Here is a 27,332-nt window from a genome sequence, read left to right as displayed (position 1 = left end):
ATATGTTGCCACATGCCAGCTTAGATCTCACCATCATCTACATAACAGATCCATTCCCTGAGCTGACCAGCACATACCGGAATGTGTGTGTGTAATGCAGTCAGGCCTCAGTTTGTTGACCCGTGTGCATATTCCTTTTATCATGGAATGTCACTTCCAGCCTCATCATTTCATCCCACCTCTCCACCCAGCAGCTCAGGAGCACGGGGCTCATGCCGATAAAAGTGCCATATATCTCCTCTTTTCCTCCACAGATGGAAACGAAGAGCACAGTAATCATGAACGCTCACCTGACTCTCTAGCAGCTAGTACCGCAGACACCTCTGCGGCTGACGCACACTAACCGCTCTTTCGTTTCTCAACAAGGACGCCGTCCTCTGGGCAAGCCCCTCACTCCTGCAACATGGCGCCATCTGGTGGTCACTATTAGTTTTTTTTTTTTAATTGGAAAACGTTTTTTTTGTTGGTGTTTTTACTCCATCACTTGGAAAAAAAATTCCTTTGCAATTGGAATTTTTTGTTTACTTATTTGTTGCCTAGTTATTCTTCTTTTTCTTTAGTTTCTTTAACCAATGTGTCTTTATGGCTTCTTTGTTGGGCCTGGCACTGCAGAGAGAGAAGCACAACATGGAGACCGTTGCCTACTGTTAACTCACTCATGGTAGCCAAGTGGGGGTTGCCATAAAGGCAAGGAAGACTGTTAGCAGTAAAGCCAGAAGGAAGCTTATGGCATAATGGCCGTCATAGTTTCCTCCACAGCTGACCTTTCCTTGAGATCACACACACACACACACACACACACACACACACACACACAGCTTTATAGGTGCCTGTGCCCCAGAACTCTGGACACCGGCCCAATAGCGAGATGTAGGGCCAGCTGAGGCTGACACACAAGCAGCTCTTCTGGGCTCCATCTTCACTGTAAGCTTCTTCAAACTCATCAAGCTCAGAAATGAATGTTTAATGTTCAAGGTTGAACAACACACAGAAGAATGTCTGTTTTATTATGATGATTATGATGATGATGATTATTATTATTATTATTATTATTATTATTATTATTATTATTATTATTGGGGATATATATATGAGGAAGATTAAGAGATACTGTAGTTAAAGTGATTTAGAGGTAGTACAAATTGAAGAATTCCAGACAAACACTGTGTAGTATGTTTTGAACAGAGGTCTTTCATTTGCTGTGCAAGCAAAATATATTAATGTGTTTACTAGCAGACCCACCAAAAGATGAGCGTAGCTGCACATATATCATACACTGATGTTTAGCAAATGTGTTGTTTAAAAAGATCTCCCCACTCCTGTTTCACTGATGCATAAGGCTAGTGTTGTGTTTGCTGGGTGCTTGGTGTGGGTTGAATACGAATAACATGCTCTGTTCTCCGTAGCTGAGGTACTCAGTCACCTCTACAAAACGACAGGCTTTAGTCTGCCTGCAGGCTTTAGTTCAAACAAGCTAGGTGACACCAGGCACAAACTCATCACCTCTCTCCAGACTGACACAAACAAGTGGAATTGGGTTTCCTCCAGTGTGGCTGAGATAGACCCCTTCAGCTACCCGTTGATTGGACAACGTCGACCCGGTGCCCATCACACAGTGATGCTGGCCATGCTCTGTGAGTGCACTTTTGCTTCGAAGTTCAAAACATGGTGAAAACATTCAACTCTTAAATGTTAGTGGGCGTGCAGTGTCAGTGAATGAGAACTGAAATGTTAATTAATGGTACAGCGGAAAACCAGTAACAGATTAGATTCAAATCCCTAAATAAGGAAGAATATTTTGAAAGAGAAAGCTCTGGTCCTGGTGGTTATAATCAGAAGAGTGTGAATAAGGAGAGGAAGGGAGTATCAGTGTTGATCGCTTGAGAAGCATTTCCCTGTGGTCATTGAAAAGCCTTTTGAAAGCATCAAAGCTGGAGTTGTCCATTTACTATATTTCACTCAATTTTGGTATCTATTAATGAATATACACACTAATAATATTTGAGCAGTTCTCCACACAACTTTCAGTATCTGAAATACGGAAAAAGTGTCAACTTTAGTGATTCCATTCAGTTGACAGTACAGTTTCTATTTTTCCAAAATACTACAAATTAGTGGTATATGGTTTATAGCTACTTCAAAACTAAAAAAAAAGGTAAAAAAAAACAAAAAAAAAACAATAAAAAGCAGAGAAAAAATATGCCATTTTTTCAGCAGAACAACATGGTCTGAGCATGTAATGGCTAAACGAGTATGGCCATTGGTCCACACTGAGAGAGCCGTAGTGCTGCTGAGTTGGCTCCGCCCCTCCCTCTATGATGTCATTTTCAGTTGATCAGGATTTGCAATATATCTGGGGTTCTTTCTGATTTTAAACTAAAGGGTTTTTTTTGTTGTTGTTATTATTATTTTTGTATTTTTGTTGACATTCTCTATTTCTTGTATATAAATAACAAAATATTATTTATAAACGATTGTGTATAGGTATCATTTTAAACGCTGCAGTTAACAGTGAACATTAGTTTTTTGTGATGTAAATGGTTTACATCATTGGCAATTCACTAAGTCTGTTTGATTTCTAATGTTATGGGATATAATGTTTGATTTCTAATGTTCTGGGATATAATGTTTGATCTCCATATGCTTCAGGATGCTCATCTGATCTTCCTCAGACTGTTTTATATTTTAATGGTAAAAACATAATATGTTGCAACCATATGATGCAAATAATTAAATTTCTGTACATTTTGAGATGCCACTATTTCTCCTGCAACATCACAGAGCAAGAATGATATTGGGAGGGGGGTTATTTTGTTGAAACCTTTTTTTGTTTGTTTTGTTTTAGAATTATTGGGGGCAGTTCTACATCATACCTGAGCCTACCGTGCCATGCTGGGGGCATTGTGTTTTAGGAAAAGTGTAATGGCGTGTATTCAGTGTGACTGAAGGCCTGTGTTGATGGTGCTGTATAGTGACATAAGCATGAAATGGAAATTTCTTTTGAGCAATTTATAGGGAAAATCTCATCTCAAAATTAAATTTTTAGACAATGTTCCTATATTACACAAATGTTAGAATTATTTTTTTTAATAATGGTGGAATTTTAAATAGACAACAGAATCACTGTGTAAAATTTCATTGTTGCCTTGACCAAAGAGAAATATAGATATATTATTTGAATTATTTCATTACTCCAAAATGCTAACAAATAATGATAAAAGAAGATAAATTAATTATATGCTGTGCATCATTTTTATGAAGTTTATTATGCTTAAAAATAATGTTGCCTTAAATTCATTTGATTGTACCACTGATGTGACCCTTCTGAAACTCTACCTATCAGCCTTTTTACATGAGTTCTTCTCGGAGAGAATGTTTTAATAGAACGCTTGCTGAGTGTTAGTCTGTGGATGCCAGTAACCTGTGTATCTATTTTATTAGACAAATGTTCAAATGTTTAGCTAATTTTCTCTCTGTGTGCTCAGCGATTATCCATGTCAAATTCCATTAGCGGGTAATCATCCATCAGAGCAGGCTTTATCATCAGGCTTGTTTTTCTCTCTGTGACGGTGTGTAGTACGATCAGATCTGAACGTCGGGAACTTCCCTTTAGACACCATGTAGTGGTCATGCATCTAATTGCTCTCGACCTGTTGACGGTTCTGCTGATATTGAGATATCATGTGAGTGAAATCATTATTCTTCATATACTGTCACCAGGACTGCTGACGCAAAGCTGGCCATGGCAGTTTCCATAGTGACAAACGTGTTTATAGATGCTGATGCCGTTTTGAGCTGAAAGTTGTATTACTTGGAGAAGTGAGATGATGACAACACAGTCAGCTCTCGCTGTAAAGGCACATGAAGCATGTCTGTGGGCTTTCAGGTCTCCGTCTCACCAGGGATCAGTTGCACCATTCGGTGTGCCATTCAGTTTTACAAATGAAACCACTTCAAGTCTAAAAGTGCAGTAAATATGGTCGAGTGGAACCCTGCCTTACTGTATTATTCTGCTTAGATCTGCTTTGTACTAGCAAACTGCCAGGTGTTTAAATCAATCTCATATTCATGTGTTTGCTTGTTAACCTCTGTGAGTATTGTTTTCTGCTTCTTTAGAAGTGGTACTGATGAGTTAATTCTCACAAACGGAAAAAAAAGAATGCATCTATAATTTGGATGAGAAGTGTGTCAGAAATCCACAGGTACAGAAGTATCTGTGGATTTCATTGTTTCAGAAATGACGTTGTTTAAAAGGGTTTCATAGCTCAGTGGCACTACCCACAGGTAGTCTGATGTACTGCATCATGAAATTTGTCTTTCAAGTGTTGATTGTATTCACTTGAAATCCATTTTGCTTTCAGATTCATTCATGTTATATATATTTTTGTTATACTCACTTTCCTCAGAACATTTTAAGCCATATAATTATGAATTTATATGTATGTTTTGTAAGACTGTCACCTAGCCAAACATGTCAAATTCACTATGATGTCCTAATCAAATCCATCCTTTTATTATGTCAAAAGGGGGGGGTGACAAATGATCACAAAACAAGGGAGAGGTGGTCGTGTGATCCTGTTCACTCCGGCGCTCCAGTATTGCACTGCTGTGACAATAAATCGGAACTTAAAGGGCTCAGATGATGACTCTGTGTCTTTATTTAGCTGCGTCACTGCAACCTTCCCGCATCTAGTATCTGTTCCCCAACACTGGTACATACGAAGTGCGAAAAGAGAAAAACGAACAGAAAAAAACGGGCCGATTACACTTCTCCAAGCGTCGTGTCCATATCCTGTTTCATCTCACCCTGAGATCTTCTACCTTGCAGGTGCGAGGGTGAGGTACATGGTGCGCTACACTAAGAGACCCAGCTACTGCGCACGCTCCTACCCCCTGCGCAGGGAGAGGGAGGCCGGCAGCGTGCCCGCCGACGCCCGGGGTAGAGCCATGCACCTGCAGAGCATCTCACTCAGACGCGGCAGGTGACCTCCCTAAAGCACTTGGATACGTGCGATTTTAAAGCACTTGGCATCGGCATTCAAAACACATAAAAAAGTGTATGTACTGTACATTACATGTAGTATATAGCTATGTAATATGTATTTTTGTTACAAAGTTCATTAAAAAAGAAAACGCTTCAACGAGACAAGTCTGAGGAAATTTGTATTTCTTGGTTGTAAATGTCTGAAGCATGGGGAATTAACAACAAAATTGTTTCACTGGGACAGGCTTGAAAACACAGAGAGATATCGATTAGAAAATACTAGTGACACACACACAATGCTTCCCAGATCTAAAAATACTGCTATTTCTTTTCCACCTTCTCTTCATCCTCCAAGTGAATCAGGCGTGTTTCTCCTTTCATTAATCTTACCCCTGGAGAACAAAGAACATGTTTCACAGTGCCAGAAGGCATGAAGGTAACGGGTCAGTGTGTGAGATTAACGAGACCACGGCCATGTACCTGGTATGAGTGGAGGGGAGCTGAGGACAGGCGTGTCTTTGCGCCGAGGTTTCTTTTGTCCCAGTTCGTCCTGCCGGTGGTCCTCTGAGCTGTGCTTCTCTCTGTCCATTTCAGTGTCCTCATCTGTTGGGACACAGCAATGGGGCTTCATGAGAGTATACTCAAACAAAGGAGACACACCGTCCATGCCCCCGGGACAAAGGCTTGCCTGTGAGAGTCTCGTCTCCATGTCTTACAGCCTTTGTGATTTCCGGTAGATCCATGTCTCATTCCAGCCCCGTTTGTCTCCCACAGTATTCCGTTGCCTTTTTGTCTTTACTGACAAACGGAGAGACGCGCGCACACACGGATACAGACACAGACATGCAGACGCACTAGTACTTACACGGATGCTCCTGCCTGGTGAATCTGTGCTCTGCTGTCTCTGAGAATGACCTCACACAGCCTGCAGACATGCTGACAGTCTGTTCACATATCAGATAACACCACTCTCTCTCTCTCCTTCACCCACATGCATTATTTAGGCCCCAATACATACAGAAGACTCTTACACACATGCATGCAATACATTGTAGGACCCTGGGTTAGGCTAAAGTAATCCAAGACGATGTTAAAGCATGTTCTCTGATCCTGGTAAAGACTTCATTAGGAGTAATTATGGGATTAGTCAAATTGATTACAATGCACTAGAAAAGTTTTTTCCCCTTAATTTTAAGGGCACTAGATTTTCACAATGTTAAATTACACCCAAAATGGTCTAAAACTAGTGGAAAGGAAGAGGTGATCGGCCGCGTGCAACACTTACCACAGCAGTGCAAAGAGAGCAAATAGAGACAGACAGGCCACGTCAGAGACGTAGGGGTTATGTACCGCGGAGGAGGGGCGTCTGACAACTCCTGCTCCATGAACGGTAGTTGTCACGGTGACAGGAGCCCTTATGATGTGTATGAATATCAAAGGCTCTGTAATTAACCTATTTCAACAGTTTGAATCACTATTACAACATATTAAGCCGAGTAGACCGTGGCCGCACGGTGAGTGGGCGAGCGGTGGGGGCACGAGGGCGCACGAGGGCGCACGAGGGCGCACGGCTCAGCCAACCTGGCCTGGGTGACGTGAAAGGGAGGAGAAGCAGAACCAAAAGACCAACGAACGAGAAAAAGAACACGATATGCAAATGAGCAGAACCTACAGGGTCTCGGCGGAGAGGTCGTGGACTAGCCGCGGTTCTGCAGAACATTCATGCACGGTCCTGGTCTGTAATTCATCAGCAGAACATGGGTATGGAACATGGGTATGGAACATGGGTATGGAACATGGGTATGGAACATGGGTATGGAACATGGGCAAGAGGCTCAAAAGCACTGTTTGCATATAAAGAGATGGGAATCGTAGAGTAAGAGAGCTTTGATGTCTAGTGTTGCATTGTGTTTGAAGTATTTCCTCCTCCTCAGGTAGGCGCGCGTGCAGAGCTTTGTATGCGTCACAGAAAATGATTTCAAAAACCAAAACATCAGATCCATTGTGGTCTTGAGTCTGGTCCATATTGACCTGATAACATCACGCAGTTGCTGCAGATTTGTCGGCTGCACATCCATGATGTGAATCTCCCGTTCCACCACATCCCAAAGGTGCTCTATTGGACTGAGATCTGGTGACTGTGGGGGCCGTTTGAGTACAGTGAACTCATTGTCGTGTTCAAGAACCCAATCTGAGGTGATTCGCGCTTTATGACATGGCGCATTATCCTGCTGGAAGTAGCCATCAGAAGATGTGGACACTGTGGTTATAAAGGGATTGATATTGGTCATCAACAATACTCAGGTAGGCTGTGGCATTGGGACGATGCTCATTTGGTACTTATGGGCCCAAAGTGTGCCAGGAAAATATCCCCCACACCATTGTACCACCATCACAAGCCTCAACCATTGATACAAGGCAGGATGGATCCATGCAATCATGTTGTTGACATCAAATTCTGACCCATTCGAATGTTGCAGCAGAAATCGAGACTCATCAGACCAGGCAACTTTTTTCCAATCATCTATTGTCCAATTTTGGTGAGCCTGTGTGAATTGTAGCCTCAGTTTCTTGTTATTAGCTGACAGGAGTGGCACCCGGTGTGGTCTTCTGCTGCTGTAGCCCATCCTCCTCAAGGCTCTATGTGTTGTGTGTTCAGAGATGCTCTTCTGCATGCCTCAGTTGTAACGACTGGTTTTTTGAGTTGCTGTTGCTGTACTATCAGCTCAAACCAGTCTGGCCATTCTCCTGTGACCTCTGACATCAACAAGACATTTACACCCACAGAACTGTCCAAATATCACTGGATTTTTTCTCTTTTTCTGGCCATTCTCTGTAAACCCTAGAGATGGTTGTGCATGAAAATCCCAGCAGATCAGCAGTTTCTGAAAAACTCAGACCAGCCCATCTGGCACCAACAACCATGGCATGTTCAAAGTCACTTAAATCACCTTTCTTCCAAATTCTGATGCTTGGTTTGAACTGCAGCAGATCGTCTTGGTCACGTCTACATGCCTAAATGCATTGAGTTGCTGCCATGTGATTGGCTGATTCGACATTTGCAGTTGCACAGGTGATAATGAGCAGTTGCACAGGTGTATCTAATAAAGTGGCTGGGTTCATATCTGTTCTGCTCACACTGCCAGTGACTGAGTCAAAATGGCGATGATCTCTCTGCTTTCATGCAGCTTGAAGCCCACATGTTCGTTATTACTGTCACCCTGTTATTGATCCATTACATTTATGTGAGAGAAAGAAGTAAACACACCCATGACTCCACATCATAAAAACGGCACAACATAAAAGGTGTAAAAGAACACCTGAGGCTTAGGTTTATTGCTCTTTATTGGTCCTGGACTCAAGAATTACAAGATTTCTCAGTGCATTAATCTAAAAAAATAAATCAATTCATAAAATATTCAAATTGAAATTTAAATATTACACCAAAATACTACACCAAGATTTAACAACCTTTCTCACTCATGACACTGAAGACCTGAAAAAAGAAAAAAACAAATCTATATTACATATGTTGCCTTGCTATTTCACATTTAAGATTTTAAATGTTTTAAAACATTTTTTAAAACATTGGACAAAAAAAAAAAAAAACACCAAAACCCCATTGAATAAGACTCTTCATTTCAGAGACACTAACCTCGTTCATTCCAGTGAATCATTGCCAATGGACACATCCTTTAACTGAAAAGAAATGCAGCAGTTAAACACTTAGAAAATTAATAATTAATCATTTGTATTAATTATTTAAAACAGTGTTTTGAACACATTCATCTGAATGAAAGCCTTACACTTTTGATAAATCCTACAAAGTCGAGCTTGTCAATCTTCCTGCTAGGGCTCCACGCACTGTCTGGGACGTGACTTGTGTCTTTGGTAGGGACACACGACTCTGTGTCCATCACAGGCAGGAGGCAGCACTGAACGCCCACGCTCCTGGTAGGGGCGTGGCCTCTGGGGGGCGTGGCCGAGGGAGTTATGTTCAGCTGAGAGCACAGGTGCGACTGCTCGTCAAGTAGCCTGTTCAACTTCTACAAAACATTTTGCAATTTAAAACAAACACAACTACATGTGTTCTAATTATTATAATATACCTAATATGTAATTATTGTTTAACTTTAAGCAGTATATAATACCACACGTTTTGTGTATTTAGGCAACATCTCTTAATGTGGAATAAACAAAACAAATGCAAAAAAGCTGGATACCATTTTGATGCTATCATCGTAGGCATGGGCCAGATCAGTGAGCTGTTGTTCCAACAAGCCAGCTTCCTGTTTGACCGCTGCCCTCAAGTCCAGCACTTCCTGCACCTCGTCTCTGGAAGAGGAGCACACCTTCAACACCTTAGAGACCCTTAAAGAACCTCAGCTCTGGAAGAGGAGCACACCTTCAACACCTAGAGACCATTAAAGAACCTCAACTCTGGAAGAGGAGCACACCTTCAACACCTAGAGACCATTAAAGAACCTCAACTCTGGAAGAGGAGCACACCTTCAACACCTTAGAGACCCTTAAAGAACCTCAACTCTGGAAGAGGAGCACACCTTCAACACCTTAGAGACCCTTAAAGAACCTCAACTCTGGAAGAGGAGCACACCTTCAACACCTTAGAGACCCTTAAAGAACCTCAACTCTGGAAGAGGAGCACACCTTCAACACCTTAGAGACCCTTAAAGAACCTCAACTCTGGAAGAGGAGCACACCTTCAACACCTAGAGACCCTTAAAGAACCTGATCAGCTCTCGTTTGTTTCAAACACCCATCCAGTCATCTTTACTGTACATATTTGCTGCGTATTATATACAATACTTATATCGTATAAAGACTAACAACAAATCCTTAGAAACAGTATTTCTTGGTGACATCCATAAGTCAATCATTTTAAAGTTTTGACTTTTGTTTAATACCCAGTGATAATTTTCTTTTATTTCTTTTAGGTTTTTGTGTAGGTTACAAGCTCTGGAGTTCCACTGCATTCAGGACTTAAAAGGCCTCCAGGTATACAACAAATATCAAACAGCTCTATTATTTAAAATTCTTCTTAATGTAATTTCAAATATGTATTCCTGAATGAAAAAAATTATCTTATATTGATCTTAGGGTACAAAAACAAGGGACGAAAATATGGTAACTCAGGCAGAATCTGTTGATTGCAGTGTTTGGAAAATCCTTTTAATGTATTTAATACATTTTTTAAAATGTAAAAAGACCCACTGACTTATTTCTGTTATAGGACACAATGAACTACTGAGCCGCATGGCCTTAAATCACATGGTCTGGTCTACTGACTTCTGTACCCTCAAAGCTAATGGAAAAAGGACCTTCTCCTTAAAGCGGTCAGTTGTGTTGAAGTGTGTGTCCAGCTCAGTGAGGGACATTTAATGGGATGTTTTAATGGGACGCCTCCCTGTTAATTCTGTGCTGGGGTATTAACTCAGTACTGCACCGGTGTAAAAGCACAGCAGTGCCGTTCTCCAACACCGACCTGTACGCCTCTGACATGGAGCTGAGCACAGATGCCTGCTCATCCTCCAGCCTCTGCTCGATCTCCGACAACACCCTCCAGAACTTCCTCAAGCATCTCATCATGCCCTCCAATTCATCCAAAGAATACTGCAGAAAGAGAGGGAGAGGGGAGGGGGAAAGACAGGGACGGGGGGGGGGGGGGGGGGGGGGGGGGGGGGGGGACACTTGAAGCCCAGGCCCTTTGGCAGGTTAGCAAGCAGGCGTTTTATCGAGGGCATTTATGAATGAGGGTGGGTGATCTCTGCTCCGTGCAGGCACTGTGGGCACTGCAGAAGTGGCCAGACATCTCAGTGCATCTCCGCCTCAAATGCAAATAGGCTATTCAAATGCAAAATGTGGCCCATTTATCAAACCCGTCCTCCAGATCTTTTAATCAGCACCCCTTTTAGAAAACATTTTTTTTCCCTCCTCATCTATTTGTCTTCTTGGAGAAATACAAAATGGCGAGTGCCCTGCTGTAGGCACAATGAAGAGGGAGACTTCAGCTCTGAGCCACTGTTGAAGTGGAAGCGGGCTCCTAACCACATTGATTTTTGTCTACCCAACATCATATCAGCTCGCCCTAAATCACACTAGAGGAAACGGGATCTCCGCTGATGGCCTCATAAATTTGACCCCTTTGGGCCGGGCACTGTGAGCATGTGAGCCAGGCGGTAACTCACAGGCAGGCTGGCGGGGCTCTTCTGCGGCCCGGCCCGGTTCTGGCAGCAGCGAGAGCAATGGTGTTCACAGGAGCAGCAGCACGGTGAGCCCCGCCAAATCACGCCCTGCGTGGGCCCCGTCTCCTCGTAGGACGGGCACCTGTCCAGCGCCGGCTGGTACAGCCGGAAACCCCGCATCCCGTCTGGCTTCTCCTGGGAGTGTGTGGCCTGGGGAGACGGTGCCGGCAGCCCAGGTGGAGGGTCGGTGGTGCAACGGGTGGGGTCTGGGAGGACGTCCTCGCCGTCATACGATCCAGACCTAGGGAAGGATGGCTGTCTTTCGAGCTGAACGTCACTGATGGCGGTGTGCTGGAGGGAAGCGGATTGGCTCATGTCTTTCTTCAGAGAGTTTTGAGAGAAGGAGACCAGGCCAGAGTTCATCTGCACAGAGACTGAGCGTCCCGAACACAATCCTGCATTATTGACCTCCGTGGGTCCCGCTGAAGGAACCACTACATTTTCTGTTTCCAGTTCAGTGTCCTGATGAGTCCTGATTTCCATCTGAGAATCACCTTCCAGCACCGCAGTAGGAGGTGATCTCACCGACTCCCCCTGTGCTCTAGTACTTATTCCCACATCTTCATGAGCAATGTCCTGCACAGCATCTATATTTGCCAGATAGTCTGTCTGATTAGCCTCCTGTAAAATACTCTCTGCAGTGTGTCCTTCTCTCTCCAGTGGATCGCTGGGCTCCATTGCTGACTCAGGATTTGAGTCTGTTAAAGAGGATTCTGTGTGTTTAAGCCTCACATGGCTCTGTTGATCTGAAGAGCTGAACTCTATCTCCTGCTGGTCTACGCTCCTTTGCTGACTGTCTGTACTATCTCCTGAAATGGCACTTAGCACCTACAGCACACACACACACACACGCACACACACACACACACACACACACACACACACACACACACACACACACACACACACACATGCACTTATTGTATCAAACAGATCAACATATGGACATGTGTGGAAATGAATCTGATTTTAAAATATCATAGCTTTCCAACAGTTATGTTGGAAAAAAATGTGTGACAGGAACTTCATTTTGCATTTATATTAACACATTTATATAGTCATTTCCAACCTTACAACCAAGGACACACTGAAGCTGCGTTCCTGATTGATAGCGTTTTTTTTTCCGCCCGTGTGCTGTACTCTCCTAAGTGCTTTGCTCAGTCTTACCTTCATGAGGTCAAAGCCCGGACCGGGACCAGTCTGCTGTAAGACCGTGGGGACACACGGCTCCTCCTGAAACCCACTGCTGTCTGACTGACAGCTGTTGGTCCTCACAACACACGCACTGCCCTGGGCGAGGGACCGTCTGCTACCTGCACAAGCAACAGCGGCAGCCATGTTAAGCCGACCACTGTGTCCATGGTGTGTCCAGACACCTGAAATGACACCTGATCCAAAGATCAGCTCTGGATGATAAGCTTAAATAAACACACCATGGCTGAATGCTTCTGAACAGCTTCTGAATGCAAACGTCAAAGCAATGGAAACTTTGAGCAGGACTAAAAGAGCCACATTTATGTGAGATTTGCATGTTATTAAGATAACATTTCTCTTCAGTAATTTAGCCACTGAATAACACTGGTTATTACATCTTCACAAGGCTTAATAATATTTTTCATGAAAGAGCCACATTCCTTAGAAACTTGTAGACACTCAGCATTGTAAACATAAACACATTTCCACGAAATATCAAGGACAACAAGAACACTAAACCAGAAATATGTGTGCTGTGCTGAAGTTCACTAGCAGGTGCTATGAATCACTAGCTTTGTAGAAGACCTCATGATGTTCTTCAGCTCATAAAAGCTTCTCCAGAACACATACCTGAGGGATCAGAGGTGCCAATGAAACTCCCTGCTATGCTTCCTTCATCAAAGCTCTGGATCTAAAGATGGAAACAACCAGACAGGCTGTTCATTGTCAGAGCTCTAAATGGCAAATTCGATGACTCCGTCTGTATTGTCGGAGTCGCTGGTAAAGCGCAACCAAAACATGCCACCTCTTCCAGCTCAAAGGAGTCTGCCATCTCTCCGCGGCTCTTCTCCGTGGACGTGGGGGGGGAGGTGACGCTCTGCGGCTCCCTGCCTCCCTTAAGACCGCCGCTCTTCTCCTGAGGCAATGGCGAGGTGGTGGTGGGAGCGTCTGTCTCTGGGACAGATCCCTGCTCCTCCGCCAGAGGGCTGAGACTGGCACTGTCGGGAGGACTCTGCCTGGCACGCTTCACGGGGGACCGCCTGTCGAGCGGAGGGTCCGGAGGCAGCTCCGGGCCTGCGACCGGCCCCATTGTGGGAGGGGAGAGCGGCTGCTGGTCTTGGGATGAGGGCGTTTGGCTCAGGGTCTTCTTGGAGGCCTTGCGTAAGAGCATACCGACCCGTCTCCTCCGCTCCCTGGTCTCTGCTGAGATGGGAGGCTCTGTAGGTCTGTTAGCACCCTGTGCAGAGCCTCCAACCAGAGAGCTGAAGGCCGTGGTAACCTGCTGTAGAACCTCCAGCTGTCTAAACCGATCTGCACACAGGGATAAAGGTAAAAATGGACAAGAAAAAAACAGACGGAGAAAGACCATAAACAGAAAAAAAGGCCTTAGAAATGTAGGTAAGGCCTGTTTCATTGCACTTGAGCAGTGAAAGCAAATGTTCCAACAGGTTGCAGTTGTCAACTCTTTACCACACTGTGGTCATCCAGGAAACGAATGCACAACCTTCCCCTCTAATGGAGGAAGAGAAACCCGCTGTTGCTCAAGATCAGCATGCAGTCAACACATGTTAAGGAAAGTGCCACAGTTATCTAAGGAACTGAAGTGGTGCTCACTTCTGACGTCAGGGTTCTCTATATCTATGCGGTTCTTCTGGGCCTCCAGGAAGAGCTGGATGTCAATGCCACGGGCCTTGGACTGATGGTTGATAAAGCGGGCCGGGATCCTCACCGTGATGTCAGGCTCCTCAACACCGAAGCCCAGGTCCAGCAGAAGTTCCTCTGGGTCGTCCTGCCAGAGGTTCAGCACATCCATGACACTAGAAGAGTCGCGTCAACATGAGTCAGTTTGAAGCAAGAGGCACCTCAAACAAACAAACAGACAGAAGTAGAAGACCAAAAGGTGAAAAACAGGCACCTCAGTGGCTCAGACTGGTTAGAGAGTGCTGATGTCCAACTGCTGCACCTTGACAGAAGACGTCTCGATACAGACGACCTGAAATGTGAGGAGATCCTGTTTCCTCACAGAGTCGTGTCTCCAATCTTACCCTGATCCCCATACTGTATGTCTCATGTCTTCCCCAGCAAACCTCATGCAAAACTACACAGTGGCCAAGGAGGAGGCGCCTCAGCTCAATCTGTACATTTGCATGGAAAATTTTTTGGTGATAGTCAGGTGTCTAAATACCTACATACATCGCACATAACACTTCACTATCATGCGTGTGGTTCACGTCACTGTAACAGTGTTTTTACACACGAACTGAACACACGGGGCTTGTTAATTGTGTTTTTTGATTGAGCCAGATGTGTAAAGTTCTCTAGGACCTGGTCATAAAGCAGATGCAGCATTAATGTATTGCTTCAGAAAATTTCCCGAAACGAAACAACGTCTTCGTAGTTTCACTGAAAACATTCCAGTAGCACAAGAAAAGTCTTATTATGGAAGAGCGAGAACAGAGAAGGGGACCTTACCTCAGATATCCCTGTACAGTCTTCACAGTAGGCTTACCATATAAAGAAGCTGTTTTGGAACAGGACAGAAAAGAGAGGAGGTCATTTTAAACGGAAACGTCGTCCACGGCCATGAAGCCCTGAAACCAAGGCTCTGTTTGGTGTTGTTCGCATTCGGGCAGTAGCTATATTAGGAAAGACTTCTCACTGTGATGCTTTCAGTGTCCTCGCGCACACCAAGACATCAAGGGGTTTCCTTCATCTCTCTTTGGCATAAAGTCAAGGACAAAGTGAGCCTGAGTATCTTCTCCTAAGATCGTCCCCTCCTCCCTCTCATAACACGGGCCTGGTATGTCCCCTCTCTCCTTCAGCCAAAGCATTAGGTGTGTTTGGCTCTGTAGAGCACTGACAAACCTTTCCATTGCATTTCTAAGACTTATAATCTTCTTGGCTGCCATTGCATAACCACAGTTCCAGACCCGAAAACTACAGGACTGTTTGACAAATAGTCCATCAGAACAAAAAGATCCAGGAACTCAATACAGTACGTTTGTCAGTAGTAAAGTAGCCGTGTCGGACCAGAGGCGAGCCTCTGAGAAGACTGTACACATGTACGTTGAAGATGAACCCAAGTTGATAACACTGGAAGCCTGTCTGCCCACAGTTTAGACTCATTACAATGATATATTAAGAATAATACAATTTTGAGTTTAACAGAAATCCAGAAAAAGTAGAGCCCAAAGTTCCAGGTCTGAAGACACCTTTTTTCTAGCCGAAGTCTCTAGACTTGCACAGTCAGTGTTTTGCTGAAGTTCTCAGAAGGCAAGAGACATGAATTAAAAATCAAAGTTCCCGAAGAACACTCTCTTTGAGCTATTCAAGTACGTCCTCAAAGTCTTGGTAGTGCACAAACGCTGGTGTGCAGACCGTGGAACAAATGACCTTGACTTCTACATCCACACTGATTTCACACGTTCTTTTTTCCTCCTTACCTTATCCTGCTCCTTCCCCGCATCATGTCGTGAACGCCTGGAGCGTGTGTGCGCTTGCTTGATCTGTGGCACCAACCCACAGGGGCGGGTGCTCATGGCAGACAGAGGCAGGTGACAGCAGGGACTGGTGTGTCTCACACCCTGATGGTGTTTGGACAAGGGCAGAGCGTCGCTCCTGCCAAATCCATGTGAACGCAGCTCTGAAGCTCCTTAAAACATCCAGCGAGGGGCTTAACGTCTGCTCACTGAGCACGACCTCCTCCCTCAACCCTCTCGCGATCCTCCGGTTCACTGCACACCAGCGCAGTCTGCACGGCTCAGGGCCCATGCCAAAATATTTCCCTCCAGCATAAATAAACCGGTGGTGGGAAGAGGTCTGCTCGGTGCGTGTTATCGGGCTGTGAGCTAAAATAACGAACATTCAGGCCCGTTTCTGATAAATCATTGATATGTTTGAAAGACTCGTGTTTCTGACCAGAATTTGGTTGGTTTGACTTGTACTTCTTAACTTGATTAGTACAGAGTAGGGAACAGGTTTACCTTCTACACCGAGTGCTAAGTCATCTTCAAAACTGCCGCTCCTTTTCAGATGCTGACCTATAAGCAAAGTGGCATTGTTTATGCAACATCATATACAAACCCAGTTATACTGTAAACAGACAGTAAAAAAAATCTAGATCCTAGAGTTAACCATTTAAGTACAATGCAACCTTAGCAGAGCGGTTTAGGGGGAAAGAATCATAATTCAGCTGATAGAACCTACCCCTTAAGCAGCCAGAGTTGTTATTTTGTCTTTCTTAATCTGAGAGTGTCATTTTTTTAAACTGTGCTATATTTATAACACAATTCAGAGTACCAAATCCTCAATATGGGTGTTTAGTGCTGATGAAGCAGATAAGGTTACAGTGTTTCCAGGTTTGAAGCCCAGGGTGGCTGCATGACTACTTTGCATGTTGTTTGACTGGATAAGGCATACTGTAGATACCCATGACATACCCATGACTTCTGGGAAGGGCTAAAGAATCTTTTACCAAGGTACAAAATGCACACGTATTTAGAATTGCTCTTTCCACTAAATACATCATTAAAGCAACTAACCTTTTTATCTGTTTCATTACATATAAACAGGTGATCAGACTTCCAGTACACATCCTAGCTAAAGTAGCCCTGTATATACACACAGTGGTAGGTGTCCACTGTTTTGGTCAATTACCTGCTGCTTCGTGGACAACCTCTGGTCTAGTATATTCCCTAAAGAATGAAGACATGATTTTTTTTACATTTTATGGCATTTGGCAGACGCCCTTATCCAGAGCGACTTACATTTTTTAAAATCTCATTTTTATACAAGTGAGCCATTGAGGGTTAAGGGCCTTGCTCAGGGGCACCTCAGTCATGGCCTCAGGTCTGGGGATTGAACCCACAACCCTCCGGTCACAAGACCAGTTCCCTGACCACCAGGCCATGACTGCCCTAATGTGGCACCTTTTATCCTAATCAGGAGACCACATATATGGAATGTCAGATTCATATAATCATTATTTACTGTAACAGACTTTAAACAATGTTGTATTTGGAAGTAAACAAACATGTTGGGGCAACAGTACTCACTCAGACAGAGACATGAGCCACTGCCCAACACTGTATTCATGATGCCTGTCTGCTGAAACAGTGAAACAGCTCTTAAATGTCCACTCCATCAATGTCTGTACTGTTCCTTTAAGACTAAGACACTCAACTATCCAACTATCCAAAATAAATAAATAAACATCCAGGCTCTATTCTATTAATTTTGTTCCATTTCTAGGCCCCTGGCCAATCTCTTTACAACAGCTCGTTTCTATATAATCAGTGCCTTTGCAGAAAGAAATTAAAATGCATCAAGCACAGACACACATTGGGGTGTCTTATTCCAGAAAATCTGACTGTATGAGAATACAAGGAAACACATTTATTAAATACTTCCAAGTTATGATCCTGACCTGGCATCAGCTATCTGTGTTTCTATGCATTCAATTATGATGACATAAGAAGCAAAAACAGATCCTGGATCAGCATTCTTATTCTGACACATTTGATAAACATACGGAGTTGTTTATAGGAATCCGTACCTGTTGTAGGGCCACTGAGTGGCTGTGCAGCTGCAGTGTCAGTCCCCCTGGCTCTGGAGGCACGCAGCCTGGCCCTTCTGAGGGCCACAGGATCTGCAGCCATTGCTGCAGTCACACAAAAAGAAGACACCTCATCCCAGATCCCAGGCCAAACACTCAAAAAAAACTGCCTCAGTATGCAATTAGCAAACACCTCCAAAGAGCGTGTCTTGCACTGAGTGACCAAAATGTCAGGAAGATGAACATGTGTTGGATCAGAGTTAAGCAGAAGTGACAGGGCAGTCCAGTTTCTGTCCCGTTTCAAATGGTCACAGTTTCCTGCAACAGTGTTTATCAGGACACAGCAGCCTGACTTAAACTAAGACTTCTCTGCGGGACGCTGGTGTCAGGGTCAGGACAGGCAGTGAAACTGAACACAGCAGATGTTTAACAAAGCCACTATGCAGATAATCAACTCTGCAGTTCGTTTCAGTTGTTTTTTATGGGTATTTCTAAATTCCTTTACACAACAGGATGTTGACTCAGGGCTTTTATAGCCCGACACCAACCACATTCTGAGTTCACAGTGCTTCTTGTAGTTTTTGTTGGCCTAATGTAGCCTACTAGATAGATAGATAGATAGATAGATAGATAGATAGATAGATAGATAGATAGATAGATAGATAGATAGATAGATAGATAGATAGATAGATAGATGCTGTGAGATTGAGTGGATGCTGTGTGATAATATTAAAACAACACCCAACCTTGCTCTGAACTGTCCTTAAATCTTTATTTATATCTTTATTTATGCATTATGTCCTTAAAACTTTATTCCATGGGTTTCACAAACTTTTTTGCCACTCAAAGCAAAATAAATCTTATCAGTTTACGAGAGAAACAAGTAATTTAGGCATATTTCATTACATATTTCACATAATTTAATAACATTCATTCACCTACTGAAATGTACCTATTTGCGCCCTCAAATACGTTATTTAATTTTCCAAATGGAGTAAAATTTTAGCTACGAGTAGCTAATACAACGCATGATAAGTGCGGTGTACTGTGTAAAGTGTACTTTTCAAAGTGTGTTCTTTAAAAAAACACTATTTTCAACAATAACAAATAAAACTCTTACAATTCCCCAGTATTTCCTAACTTTCGATGAGTAATATAGGTAGCCTCTGTTATGAATGTTATAGTTTAAAAAGCCTAGCAAGGACACCAGCGCAGTTTGACTCACCTTAGCTCATGTCGAAAACGAATCAGTGAATAATTTTAACACGGCAAACCCAACCATATCACTTTTAGTTAACCCTCTCTTACTTCCTGCACAAGGCTAAAAAAAGAACACTATCTATATTTACACACGCACACATGTGAGACTCCTATGCAAATAACATGACCATAAGCCACACTAGAATGTCAAAGAAAGTTGTCTGTTTAAATGCCAGATCTATAAACCTATTGCAGGTTTTACACGAATCGAACAAGTCGAGGTGATTTGCCATAAAGAAATGCAGTTACTTGTCACGCAATAATTCAAACCCAGGCAACACGATTTAAAAATAATCATATTATCTTGTATTTTTTGTTTATGTATATGTTTATTTACATGTTTATCTATGTATGTACATACGTTACTTGTTTTTCTCATTTGTACATGCTCAATTCATCTTGCTGTGCTGCACGTTTACCAGCAGGGGTCAGTGTAGGACCACGGGGAAATTCTTAGAGTAGCGGTAAACCTCGACCTACGACACGACGGTGCTCCGGTTTAGTAGCCCATTAACAAAAACTATAAATAAGTACTCTTCAATCATGGTTTTGAATTTCTTTGTATAGCCTACATCATTTTACCTCACTACTGATAAAATAGCTGCTATCCTCCCTGTTTCAGTTGTATCGACATGTTTTCTGAACACAATGCGTAGGGCCATACTAATAAGGATAGGTGAGAGTGAGTCCCCACTGTCTGTATATATTTATCTCAAGCTAGATTTAAACTCGGCCCAGAAACAGGTCTGGCAAACCAGCGTCTGTTTTTTCCATCAAAGACAGAGTAGCACCTTTCTCCAAAACATATGTGAGCAAAACAAAGCAAAGAATAACTTAGCGACATTCGATGGAAATTGTTTATTTCGGTATACCTTCTTGGCGTGACATGAATGTTAGAACAGCTAGCAACTGCTAATTTAATCATTCAACATCTGTTACAAATACTCCAGCTTCCACACCAAGCTTTGTCTAAAGGCATTAAGCTATGGAGGAAGTCTAAGTGAAAACGGAGAGAGGAAACGGTCCATAAATATAGCCATCACACACATTTCGCTTAGTTTTGGTACATTTTATCTAATTCAGTTGTCTTATTCATATAAAATATTTTTCTTAACTTGAAATTACCATATTGTATCTTTATGTTGAATTGGCAGGTAATTTATTCATTTGTTTTGTTCCCCAATTAATTTTTTTTTTTTTTGCTCTTTTAAAATGTATTTCTTTGTGAAGTTTAGACATCTATTATATATCTCGAGTAGCATTTGTAAATATCATGTGTGACTATGTGTGGGCTTGTGGCCCATTTGTGGCCAATTGTCAAGGATCTGTGCAAAAAAAGGAGGTGCTGGTAGTTTTGAACATGGTGTTGTGTTCTCACTGGTTTTGGACAGGGCCCGATACAGCCTGTCTGTGGGTGGGATACACAGACCCTGGCAAGGCTGTCGGGTGGTCACGGGGTCCAGACCATGACTAATACAGACCCCAACCAGGCTGACCAGATGGGGCCATCAGATTGGCTGTGAAGAGGAGCAGGCCAACATTTCAGTAGAGGCAATAACAAACGCAGAGCAATGGCGGTGGCACTGTTACATAATGGCTTTGCTCAAGTCACCGCCCTCAGAGTGAATATGCGTACAGGTGTCCACGTGTAAGCTGTCGGCATCTTCGAAATGAGTATTTGTAGGTATGCCACAAATTACAGTGCTGTTTTAAGCCTGGAAAGAATCAAATCTTTTTAGATCACATCCTTGTACGCGTTTAATTAAACAACACCCAACACTAGTTTGAAATGTGCTGAGCGTTTAGCATCCTTCCATGATATTTAGCGTATGCGCTACGGACGGTCACATTAGCTGAGCCGTCAGAGGGCAGGCAGGCAGCCATGTTGCCAAAACCTTGTTTTCCACTGAATTCACAGACCCCACAGAGGGAAGGAGAGTGCCGATGAAATTAGGCCCTAAGTGGGGACAGATGCCTGCTGAAACCAAGGACATTTAGGCCTGTTCCTCAGGGCCCAGCAGTGGCCATGCTGTCCAATACCTCTCCAGCACAAATCTCCAAACAGTGGTAGCAGCAGAGGTTAAATTAGTTACATCAAGGCAGAGATTACTACAGCCAGATGGTTTGGTGCACATACGGAGCGATGTATGAGCAATGTTAAATTCAACAAATGTGAATAAAATTGTGTGTGTGTGTGTGTGTTCATGTGTGTACATGAAAACATACATTACACACATAAGTACTTTACACACCGTACACATATATTACACACTAGTACACATTTTTTCCTGTCAGATTAATTGTGCAAAATTGAAATAACCAAGTAATTAATAACAGTCATTCAGAAATAAAAACATGTTCATGTCAGAGCCTATGAGTTCTTACACTCACTTGTGTTTCAATCTGTGCTGGAGTGCTGTGTATAATTTGCATTTGATGCCACTTCTCTCTCAAAACTACTCAATTTCCACATGGATCATTAGCAAACACAATTAGACAGCAAGACTATTAGCTGCCAAAGGCTTAATATAATACCTCCATTGAAAGAGGACAGCTGTCACTAAGATAAGGGTTCAAGAGACAAGTGAGGTATATGGCAATAGTTAGAGAAGTGTCTAGAATCTATATAACAGTCAAGCCTCAAGCCACTCTCTCTCTTTCTCCCTCTCTCTCTCTCTCTCTCTCTCTCACTTCCTGTTTAAAAGTGTGTAATAAGTCACAATTAAAGAGAAACATAGGATTACGTATAAAGTATCTGTTGTGCTTCAGAGTACAATGGAGTGCCATTCCGGTTTAGACAATTAGATGAGCTAGGGAAAGCATCTGATGGCAAATAATGAAGTGACATTCAAACAACCAGCTGGGCCCACACCAAGTCATAATACCCTCACATGATGAAGATACAGCAGACACACTGAGGCAGTATAGCAGTTAGGCTATAATCTTCTTAGCATCATATAGTATTTTGCAAAGAAAACTTTACCTTCCCCTCACAATAATTAGATATTTCAGCATTAACAAACATTCTTCTTCTGTCCTCTTTTTCTTCTTGGGTTCTCTACTGTGCATCTTACTCATGAACATTCCCATAGATTCTGAAATGGGCAACCACGATTCAAGGGAAATGGTGCAGAGAGGCTCCCAGATCTAAACTTTACAGATCCTCAGAAACAGATGCCAGGAAATGCCCAAGAAGAAGCCCAACTTCAGATGAGTCTGGATCCCTTAATCTTGTCTGGGCGTGGACTGTGTACGAGCGCCCATCTCTGGCCCCGTGTCTGCCGTCCAGAGGCACCGGGAGCAAGGCGCGTATCATCACTTCTCCCCCTCCGTCCAAAGTGCTGCTGCCAGTTTTAGCTCTCTGCTCTCAGTGTTGGCTTGTGCGCTCACGCACCGGTGGCTGGCGAGGACTAGCAGCAGGATGGTGTCTGCACTGTGGTCTTCCGTTCAAACCGCCCTGCGGGACCGCAGGTGAGGCAGCGGCCGACTGCTGTGAACAAAGCACTTCATGACGGACAGATCTGGCACGGTGCCCACATCAGCGACACTTGGCACAGCGTGTCCCGTCTTTTTGCCTTGCACGCACATACACAAACACACCCATGCATAACTCATGGCTATTACCTCCTTATAATCCCTGGGCTACAACACGCTAGTGGGGGGAAATGCAGGATTCCAAATTAAAGGCGCAAAATAGTACAGGTGAACCTACCAGATTACCAGATTACCCATCGTCACACCAGAGCTTTAAAAATTATTTTGTAAGAATGTTTTATTTTGTTACTGTAATACAATATATCCGTAAATTGTAAGAGTCTGTAAGAGTCTGTCTCTCTACAGCCTTTATTATTATTATTTTTCTATTAACTGTTGTTTTTAATAAAGCCTCAAATTATCCTCACAGTAAGAATAATAAATAGTTTTTAAATTCCTGTTCTAGATGATTTAGTGGAATGACTTATTCCTGAAGGAAGTATTAAAGCTTTTTAAAGCAACACTCCCCTGAATGCGTTCCTCCTCAGTCTCTGAGATATTAACATTATACATTTTTAAAAGCACATGCATTATTCATGTGCTACACTGTCTAACCCTTAACACACTGACAATCTTACACCTGACTACCTATCTGTGTCAACACTGCTGCTTTTACAACTAGTTGTTTTAACATATTTTATTAGCAGGAAGCCATCAAACTAGAGTTTACCCGCATTAAAATTGGGAGGTGGAAATATATAAACCATCCTTACCCTTACATTATCACTGCCTCTACTCCTGAAAAAAGGCTTATTTTAAAACAATTGATATTCATCCTGTAGTGAAAAATACCATTGCTGCCACTACACAATAAGATGGTGATACTAGCACATCCCAGAGGCAGTAAACACTTACCTCCAGACGAGGTAGTGTCATGGCTAACCAGGCAGCAGAGACTCGCAAAAGGCCATCTTTAGCAAAGCTGCCGATCTCAATGAGCGTCTGGTTTCTCTCTCTCTCTCTGTGTGTGTGTGTGTGTGTGTGTGTGTGTGTGTGTGTGTGTGTGTGTGTGTGTACGTGTGTGTGTGCGTGCCACTTGACGTGTGAACATCAGTGCCTTCATTTGCAGCCTGGGCTTGGCATCCTTCTGTCTTTAAAAGTTGATAATGTGTTAATTAAATCACTGGCAGACAGCGTGTCTGATGCGTGTGCTCTCCATGCGAGTGCCCCATTCCTTCTCTCTTTGTGTGTGTGTGTGTGTGTGTGTGTGTGTGTGTGTGTGTGTGTGTGTGTGTGTTTGCTGGGACTGAGTCTTTCTAGAGCTGATCAGCAGTCCACAACACTCCCTCTGCTTTTTTAGGGACTTTTTCTCTATACTTTTTTGGCAGCAGACAGAGACAATTCTAAGTGTGCGTGGTAAATGTTTTATGCAAAATGGGCTGGGCCGGCTCACTTTGCTTTTTTCTGCACAATGATTTATTGCCCAAAAAGACCAGAGAACTAATTAACAGAGTAATTAATTAATATGAATTTGCATATTTGCATTTGCAATTAGTGCAGTCAAGTGATTAGTCTGAAATGGGAAGTTTGACTCATCAGATGTTGGTGTGTGTACTGGACCAGAAAGCCCGTCACCAGCTGAGCCATAAGAGGCTGGGGAAAGACGATTTATGTTGTCGTTGTTCTTGTTCTTGTTCTTGTTGTTGTTGTTGTGTGTGTGTGTGTGTGTGTGTGTGTGTGTGTGTGTGTGTGTGTGTGTGTGTGTGTTATTTATATTTATAAATATATGATCCTATGAACACTGTTATTATCCTTTATATCTCATGACATATAAAATGATACACAATTTCATTGTAGTTACAATAATATAAATTGCACAATGTACATTATCTGCTCACATAGTATGATTTCAACAGGTTAAACAGCAAAATAATCAAAAAACAATAATTATATGTTTGTTTCTGTTTTGATTATATGCACAATTTGACATTTTCCGGCCGCCTTTCAAATCTGAACAGGGTGGCACCTGGGGCATTTTCAGACACTGATGCGAATAATAAATGAGAGGTTTTGGGTTTGTGTGTGTGTGTGTGTGTGTGTGTGTGTGTGTGTGTGTGTGTGTGTGTGTGTGTGTTCCTGTAGGAGCTTTCACTGATAATGGAATGTAAGGGTGTCATGTCTCAGCGTGGAAAGAGTCACAACTCAGGACAATTACTGCGACAAGGAGTAGCCAGATGCACTATTGGTGTATATGTCCATAGCATAGGAGAGAGAGAAATAAGAACAGAGATAAAGAGAGAACTAGCTTTAGTGAAAGTGTAGAATTGTTTGCTTGGGAGGACTCAGGAGTCTGGATGTGATTCAGCCCTTGTCCAGGCAACACTTGGAGCAGAGCAAGGACAAAACCATTACCCTCTGCATCCTGTACAAGGCATAAGCAACAGTTAATTTCCCAGTCATCAATCGAATACAGTATATCAAAACTGCCTCATATTTACAGCATTTGGCAGACACTTTTGTTCAAAATCACATATTCATCGTTTGACAGGATGCGCCACAGGGACCCGTGTTCTGGGTACTGCAGGTACTTTGTTCTGGTCGATTTAGAGGAGCTCACCTTGCTATCAGCAGTACACTTCCATACTTTATAACTTCCACTGATTTATTTCTGTCCAATCCGCTCATCTTCAACATGACGTTCAGTTGAAAGTCAGTGGAGAACAGACTTGATGGTGAGAAACCACCCAAGCTCGGCCATTTAGGAAACGTCCTTGATGAGTTTGACCCAGAATACAAGAACTATCAATCATCCAGCACTTGCTGTCACAAACCAATTTGTCTTTTTTCAATTCTTCACCATAATGTCTGTTTTAGCTCCATTAAAGTGTAAGCAGTCATTGATAGTTTGAATAATATTTTGTTATATTTGTTATGCATTCAGTTTTCTTGCCCATAGATTATTGGAAGATGCAAAAACTAAAATAAAGTCTTATCATTTTACACTTGAAAACAGTTTTGAAAAACATGTCTTTACTAGCTATGTTACCTGATTGTAGTGTTGGCCAGTTTTTCCTCTGTGCTATTAGGGAACTGTATTGTGATTAACCAGTGCTACCCAGCTACAGGCATGCCAGATGATCAGGGAGGAATATTGTCCCTGGGGGGGGCAGATCACGTGACCACCACAGCCACGTGACGTCAGCAGCAGATGGCATGGGTACCAGTTCTGGCAGTTGGCATCAGTGTCATTTCTCTAAGAGCGAAAGAGAGCGACAGGGAGGAGAGAGGATCGCATTGGCTGTCCCGCTGCGTACACACGTGAAGCTGGCGCGGAGAAGTTCAAATATCCGAGGAAAATGGAAAACGCCTTTTGACCCAAACATCCAGGTACAATTACATGTGTTCTCCGTGTGTGTACAATGCGTGTGTTGTCATGCTTCTATTCCAATACACAAATTGTAGGAAATAAACAGTTGTCTAACCATGTTTGCAAGGGAGACGACACAGGTTGCAGGTGTCATACAAGATGGAAAATTTAGATTGTATGTAACTTGCAAATAAAAAATATTTTAATAACATTCGCAAATTGGAGATTTAAATCTCCATTAAAATTTAACTGTTATGTTTTCCCTAAACTGACATCAGTTCCCCAAAGGGTTAGAAGAGTGAATGCATGTATAATGAATGCATGTATATGCGACAAAATGTGCACAATTTCGCATGTAAAGGGAATTTATAGATTTTGATAAGGATAACATGTCATGCTTTGAATGCCTTCTACGGTAATTCAACACATATAATTTCTCCACCCTCTCCAGCAAGACTACAATGCTGACATTACCATTTGAGGAGCCTGTAATGATGGATGCTCAATTTGTGACAAACTTTCCACGGGACTGTGTGGGTGACACGAGGCTCAAACGTGACACCTTCAAAAAGGAGGAGACGCACTCGCACACGGTTATTAAAACAATGGATGACGACGAGTCGGAAAAAGAGGATGACGAGAGAGATGAAGGCCACGACGAAAACGGTCTACCGCGGAGGAGAGGGCCGCGCAAAAAGAAAATGACCAAAGACCGGATGGACAGGGTTAAGTTAAGGAGGATGGAGGCCAACGCGAGGGAGCGGAACCGTATGCACGGTCTCAACAACGCCCTGGACAGTCTTCGGAAGGTGGTGCCTTGCTACTCTAAAACGCAGAAACTGTCCAAAATCGAAACCCTGCGACTAGCGAAAAACTACATCTGGGCCCTTTCGGAGATCTTGAGCACAGGAAAGAGGCCAGACCTCCTGACCTTCGTCCAGACGCTGTGTAAGGGATTGTCCCAGCCCACGACCAATCTAGTCGCTGGCTGTCTCCAACTGAACGCCAGGAACTTCATCACTGATCACAGTGGGGACGCGTCTTTCTCCGGCAGATCTCCATACGACCCCGTGTACCCGGCGTACCACAGCCCCGGTGAGGCGGCCCCCCCTGGACACGGCAGCGGCACCGTGGACAACGTCAAGCCCTTCAGGTTTAACTACTGCGGCGCATATGAGTCCTTCTATGAGAGTACTTCTCCAGAATGTTCAAGTCCTCAGTTTGACGGCCCACTAA

General features: G+C 43.2%; 4 protein-coding genes across 15 annotated transcripts in view; 2 read left to right on the top strand and 2 right to left on the bottom strand.

The window, feature by feature from the left end:
* pde1ca (phosphodiesterase 1C, calmodulin-dependent a) overlaps window positions 1–4,986 on the top strand; it is a 68,615-nt gene extending 63,629 nt beyond the window's left edge. For 3 of the 6 annotated variants that reach the window (XM_076971865.1, XM_076971864.1, XM_076971869.1), the window contains one exon: window positions 4,829–4,986. In XM_076971865.1, coding sequence (XP_076827980.1) covers window positions 4,829–4,986 — 158 coding nt within the window. Of the gene's footprint in view, window positions 1–254; window positions 4,639–4,828 lie in introns of those variants that run through there. The other 3 variants (XM_076971866.1, XM_076971867.1, XM_076971868.1) reach the window with 2 other exon arrangements.
* Window positions 4,987–5,130: 144 nt separating this feature from the next.
* On the bottom strand, window positions 5,131–8,159 carry ppp1r17 (protein phosphatase 1 regulatory subunit 17). 4 transcript variants are annotated; one of them, XM_076971878.1, is made up of 3 exons: window positions 5,673–8,159; window positions 5,465–5,587; window positions 5,131–5,376 (listed from the first exon to the last, which is right to left on the bottom strand). In XM_076971878.1, exons 1-3 carry the CDS (start codon window positions 5,725–5,727, stop codon window positions 5,306–5,308), a joined length of 249 nt encoding a protein of 82 aa, XP_076827993.1. In that variant the 5' UTR covers window positions 5,728–8,159; the 3' UTR covers window positions 5,131–5,305. The 4 variants fall into 4 exon arrangements, with proteins under 4 accessions (XP_076827993.1, XP_076827994.1, XP_076827992.1 ...); XM_076971879.1 differs by having other exon boundaries at window positions 5,701–8,159; XM_076971877.1 differs by having other exon boundaries at window positions 5,850–8,159.
* A 152-nt stretch (window positions 8,160–8,311) lies between these two features.
* Window positions 8,312–19,405, bottom strand: itprid1 (ITPR interacting domain containing 1). Of its 4 annotated transcripts, none has more exons than XM_076971860.1 (17): window positions 19,221–19,405; window positions 17,996–18,100; window positions 17,496–17,547; window positions 17,098–17,135; window positions 16,425–16,481; window positions 14,914–14,962; window positions 14,357–14,434; window positions 14,056–14,258; window positions 13,247–13,752; window positions 13,072–13,132; window positions 12,415–12,635; window positions 11,191–12,075; window positions 10,488–10,615; window positions 9,208–9,319; window positions 8,791–9,030; window positions 8,640–8,683; window positions 8,312–8,480 (listed from the first exon to the last, which is right to left on the bottom strand). In XM_076971860.1, exons 2-16 carry the CDS (start codon window positions 18,096–18,098, stop codon window positions 8,645–8,647), a joined length of 2,772 nt encoding a protein of 923 aa, XP_076827975.1. In that variant the 5' UTR covers window positions 18,099–18,100; window positions 19,221–19,405; the 3' UTR covers window positions 8,312–8,480; window positions 8,640–8,644. The 4 variants fall into 4 exon arrangements, with proteins under 4 accessions (XP_076827975.1, XP_076827976.1, XP_076827977.1 ...); XM_076971861.1 differs by having other exon boundaries at window positions 17,496–17,544; window positions 19,221–19,404; XM_076971862.1 differs by lacking the exon at window positions 19,221–19,405 and having other exon boundaries at window positions 12,415–12,560; window positions 17,996–18,551.
* A 6,572-nt stretch (window positions 19,406–25,977) lies between these two features.
* Window positions 25,978–27,332, top strand: part of neurod6a (neuronal differentiation 6a) — a 2,990-nt gene continuing 1,635 nt past the window's right edge. Inside the window, exons 1-2 of the mRNA XM_076971874.1 lie at window positions 25,978–26,116; window positions 26,548–27,332. The exon at window positions 26,548–27,332 is cut by the window's right edge and continues 1,635 nt beyond it. Of these exons, the coding sequence (XP_076827989.1) occupies window positions 26,558–27,332 (775 nt within the window). The 5' untranslated portion in view covers window positions 25,978–26,116; window positions 26,548–26,557. The remainder of the gene's footprint in view (window positions 26,117–26,547) is intronic.

The sequence above is a fragment of the Brachyhypopomus gauderio genome, chromosome 13, assembly GCF_052324685.1.
Source record: "Brachyhypopomus gauderio isolate BG-103 chromosome 13, BGAUD_0.2, whole genome shotgun sequence".
NCBI classification, from domain to species: Eukaryota; Metazoa; Chordata; class Actinopteri; order Gymnotiformes; family Hypopomidae; genus Brachyhypopomus; species Brachyhypopomus gauderio.
Note: the sequence above shows the minus strand (reverse complement) of the source record. Positions and strands in the feature narration are given on the sequence as shown.

What these genes read in the sequence shown, in the direction of transcription:
- ppp1r17 (XM_076971876.1), bottom strand. Translation starts at nt 5,693, where the DNA reads ATGGAGACGAGACTCTCACAGGCAAGCCTTTGTCCCGGGGGCATGGAC. An exon ending in CTCCCCTCCACTCATACCAG is followed by an intron (nt 5,377 to 5,464) that starts GTACATGGCCGT and finishes TTTGTTCTCCAG; the next exon opens with GGGTAAGATTAATGAAAGGA.
- itprid1 (XM_076971860.1), bottom strand. Translation starts at nt 18,098, where the DNA reads ATGGCTGCAGATCCTGTGGCCCTCAGAAGGGCCAGGCTGCGTGCCTCC. An exon ending in TGGCTCATGTCTCTGTCTGA is followed by an intron (nt 17,136 to 17,495) that starts GTGAGTACTGTT and finishes TTCATTCTTTAG; the next exon opens with GGAATATACTAGACCAGAGG. An exon ending in AGAGAACCCTGACGTCAGAA is followed by an intron (nt 13,753 to 14,055) that starts GTGAGCACCACT and finishes CCCTGTGTGCAG; the next exon opens with ATCGGTTTAGACAGCTGGAG.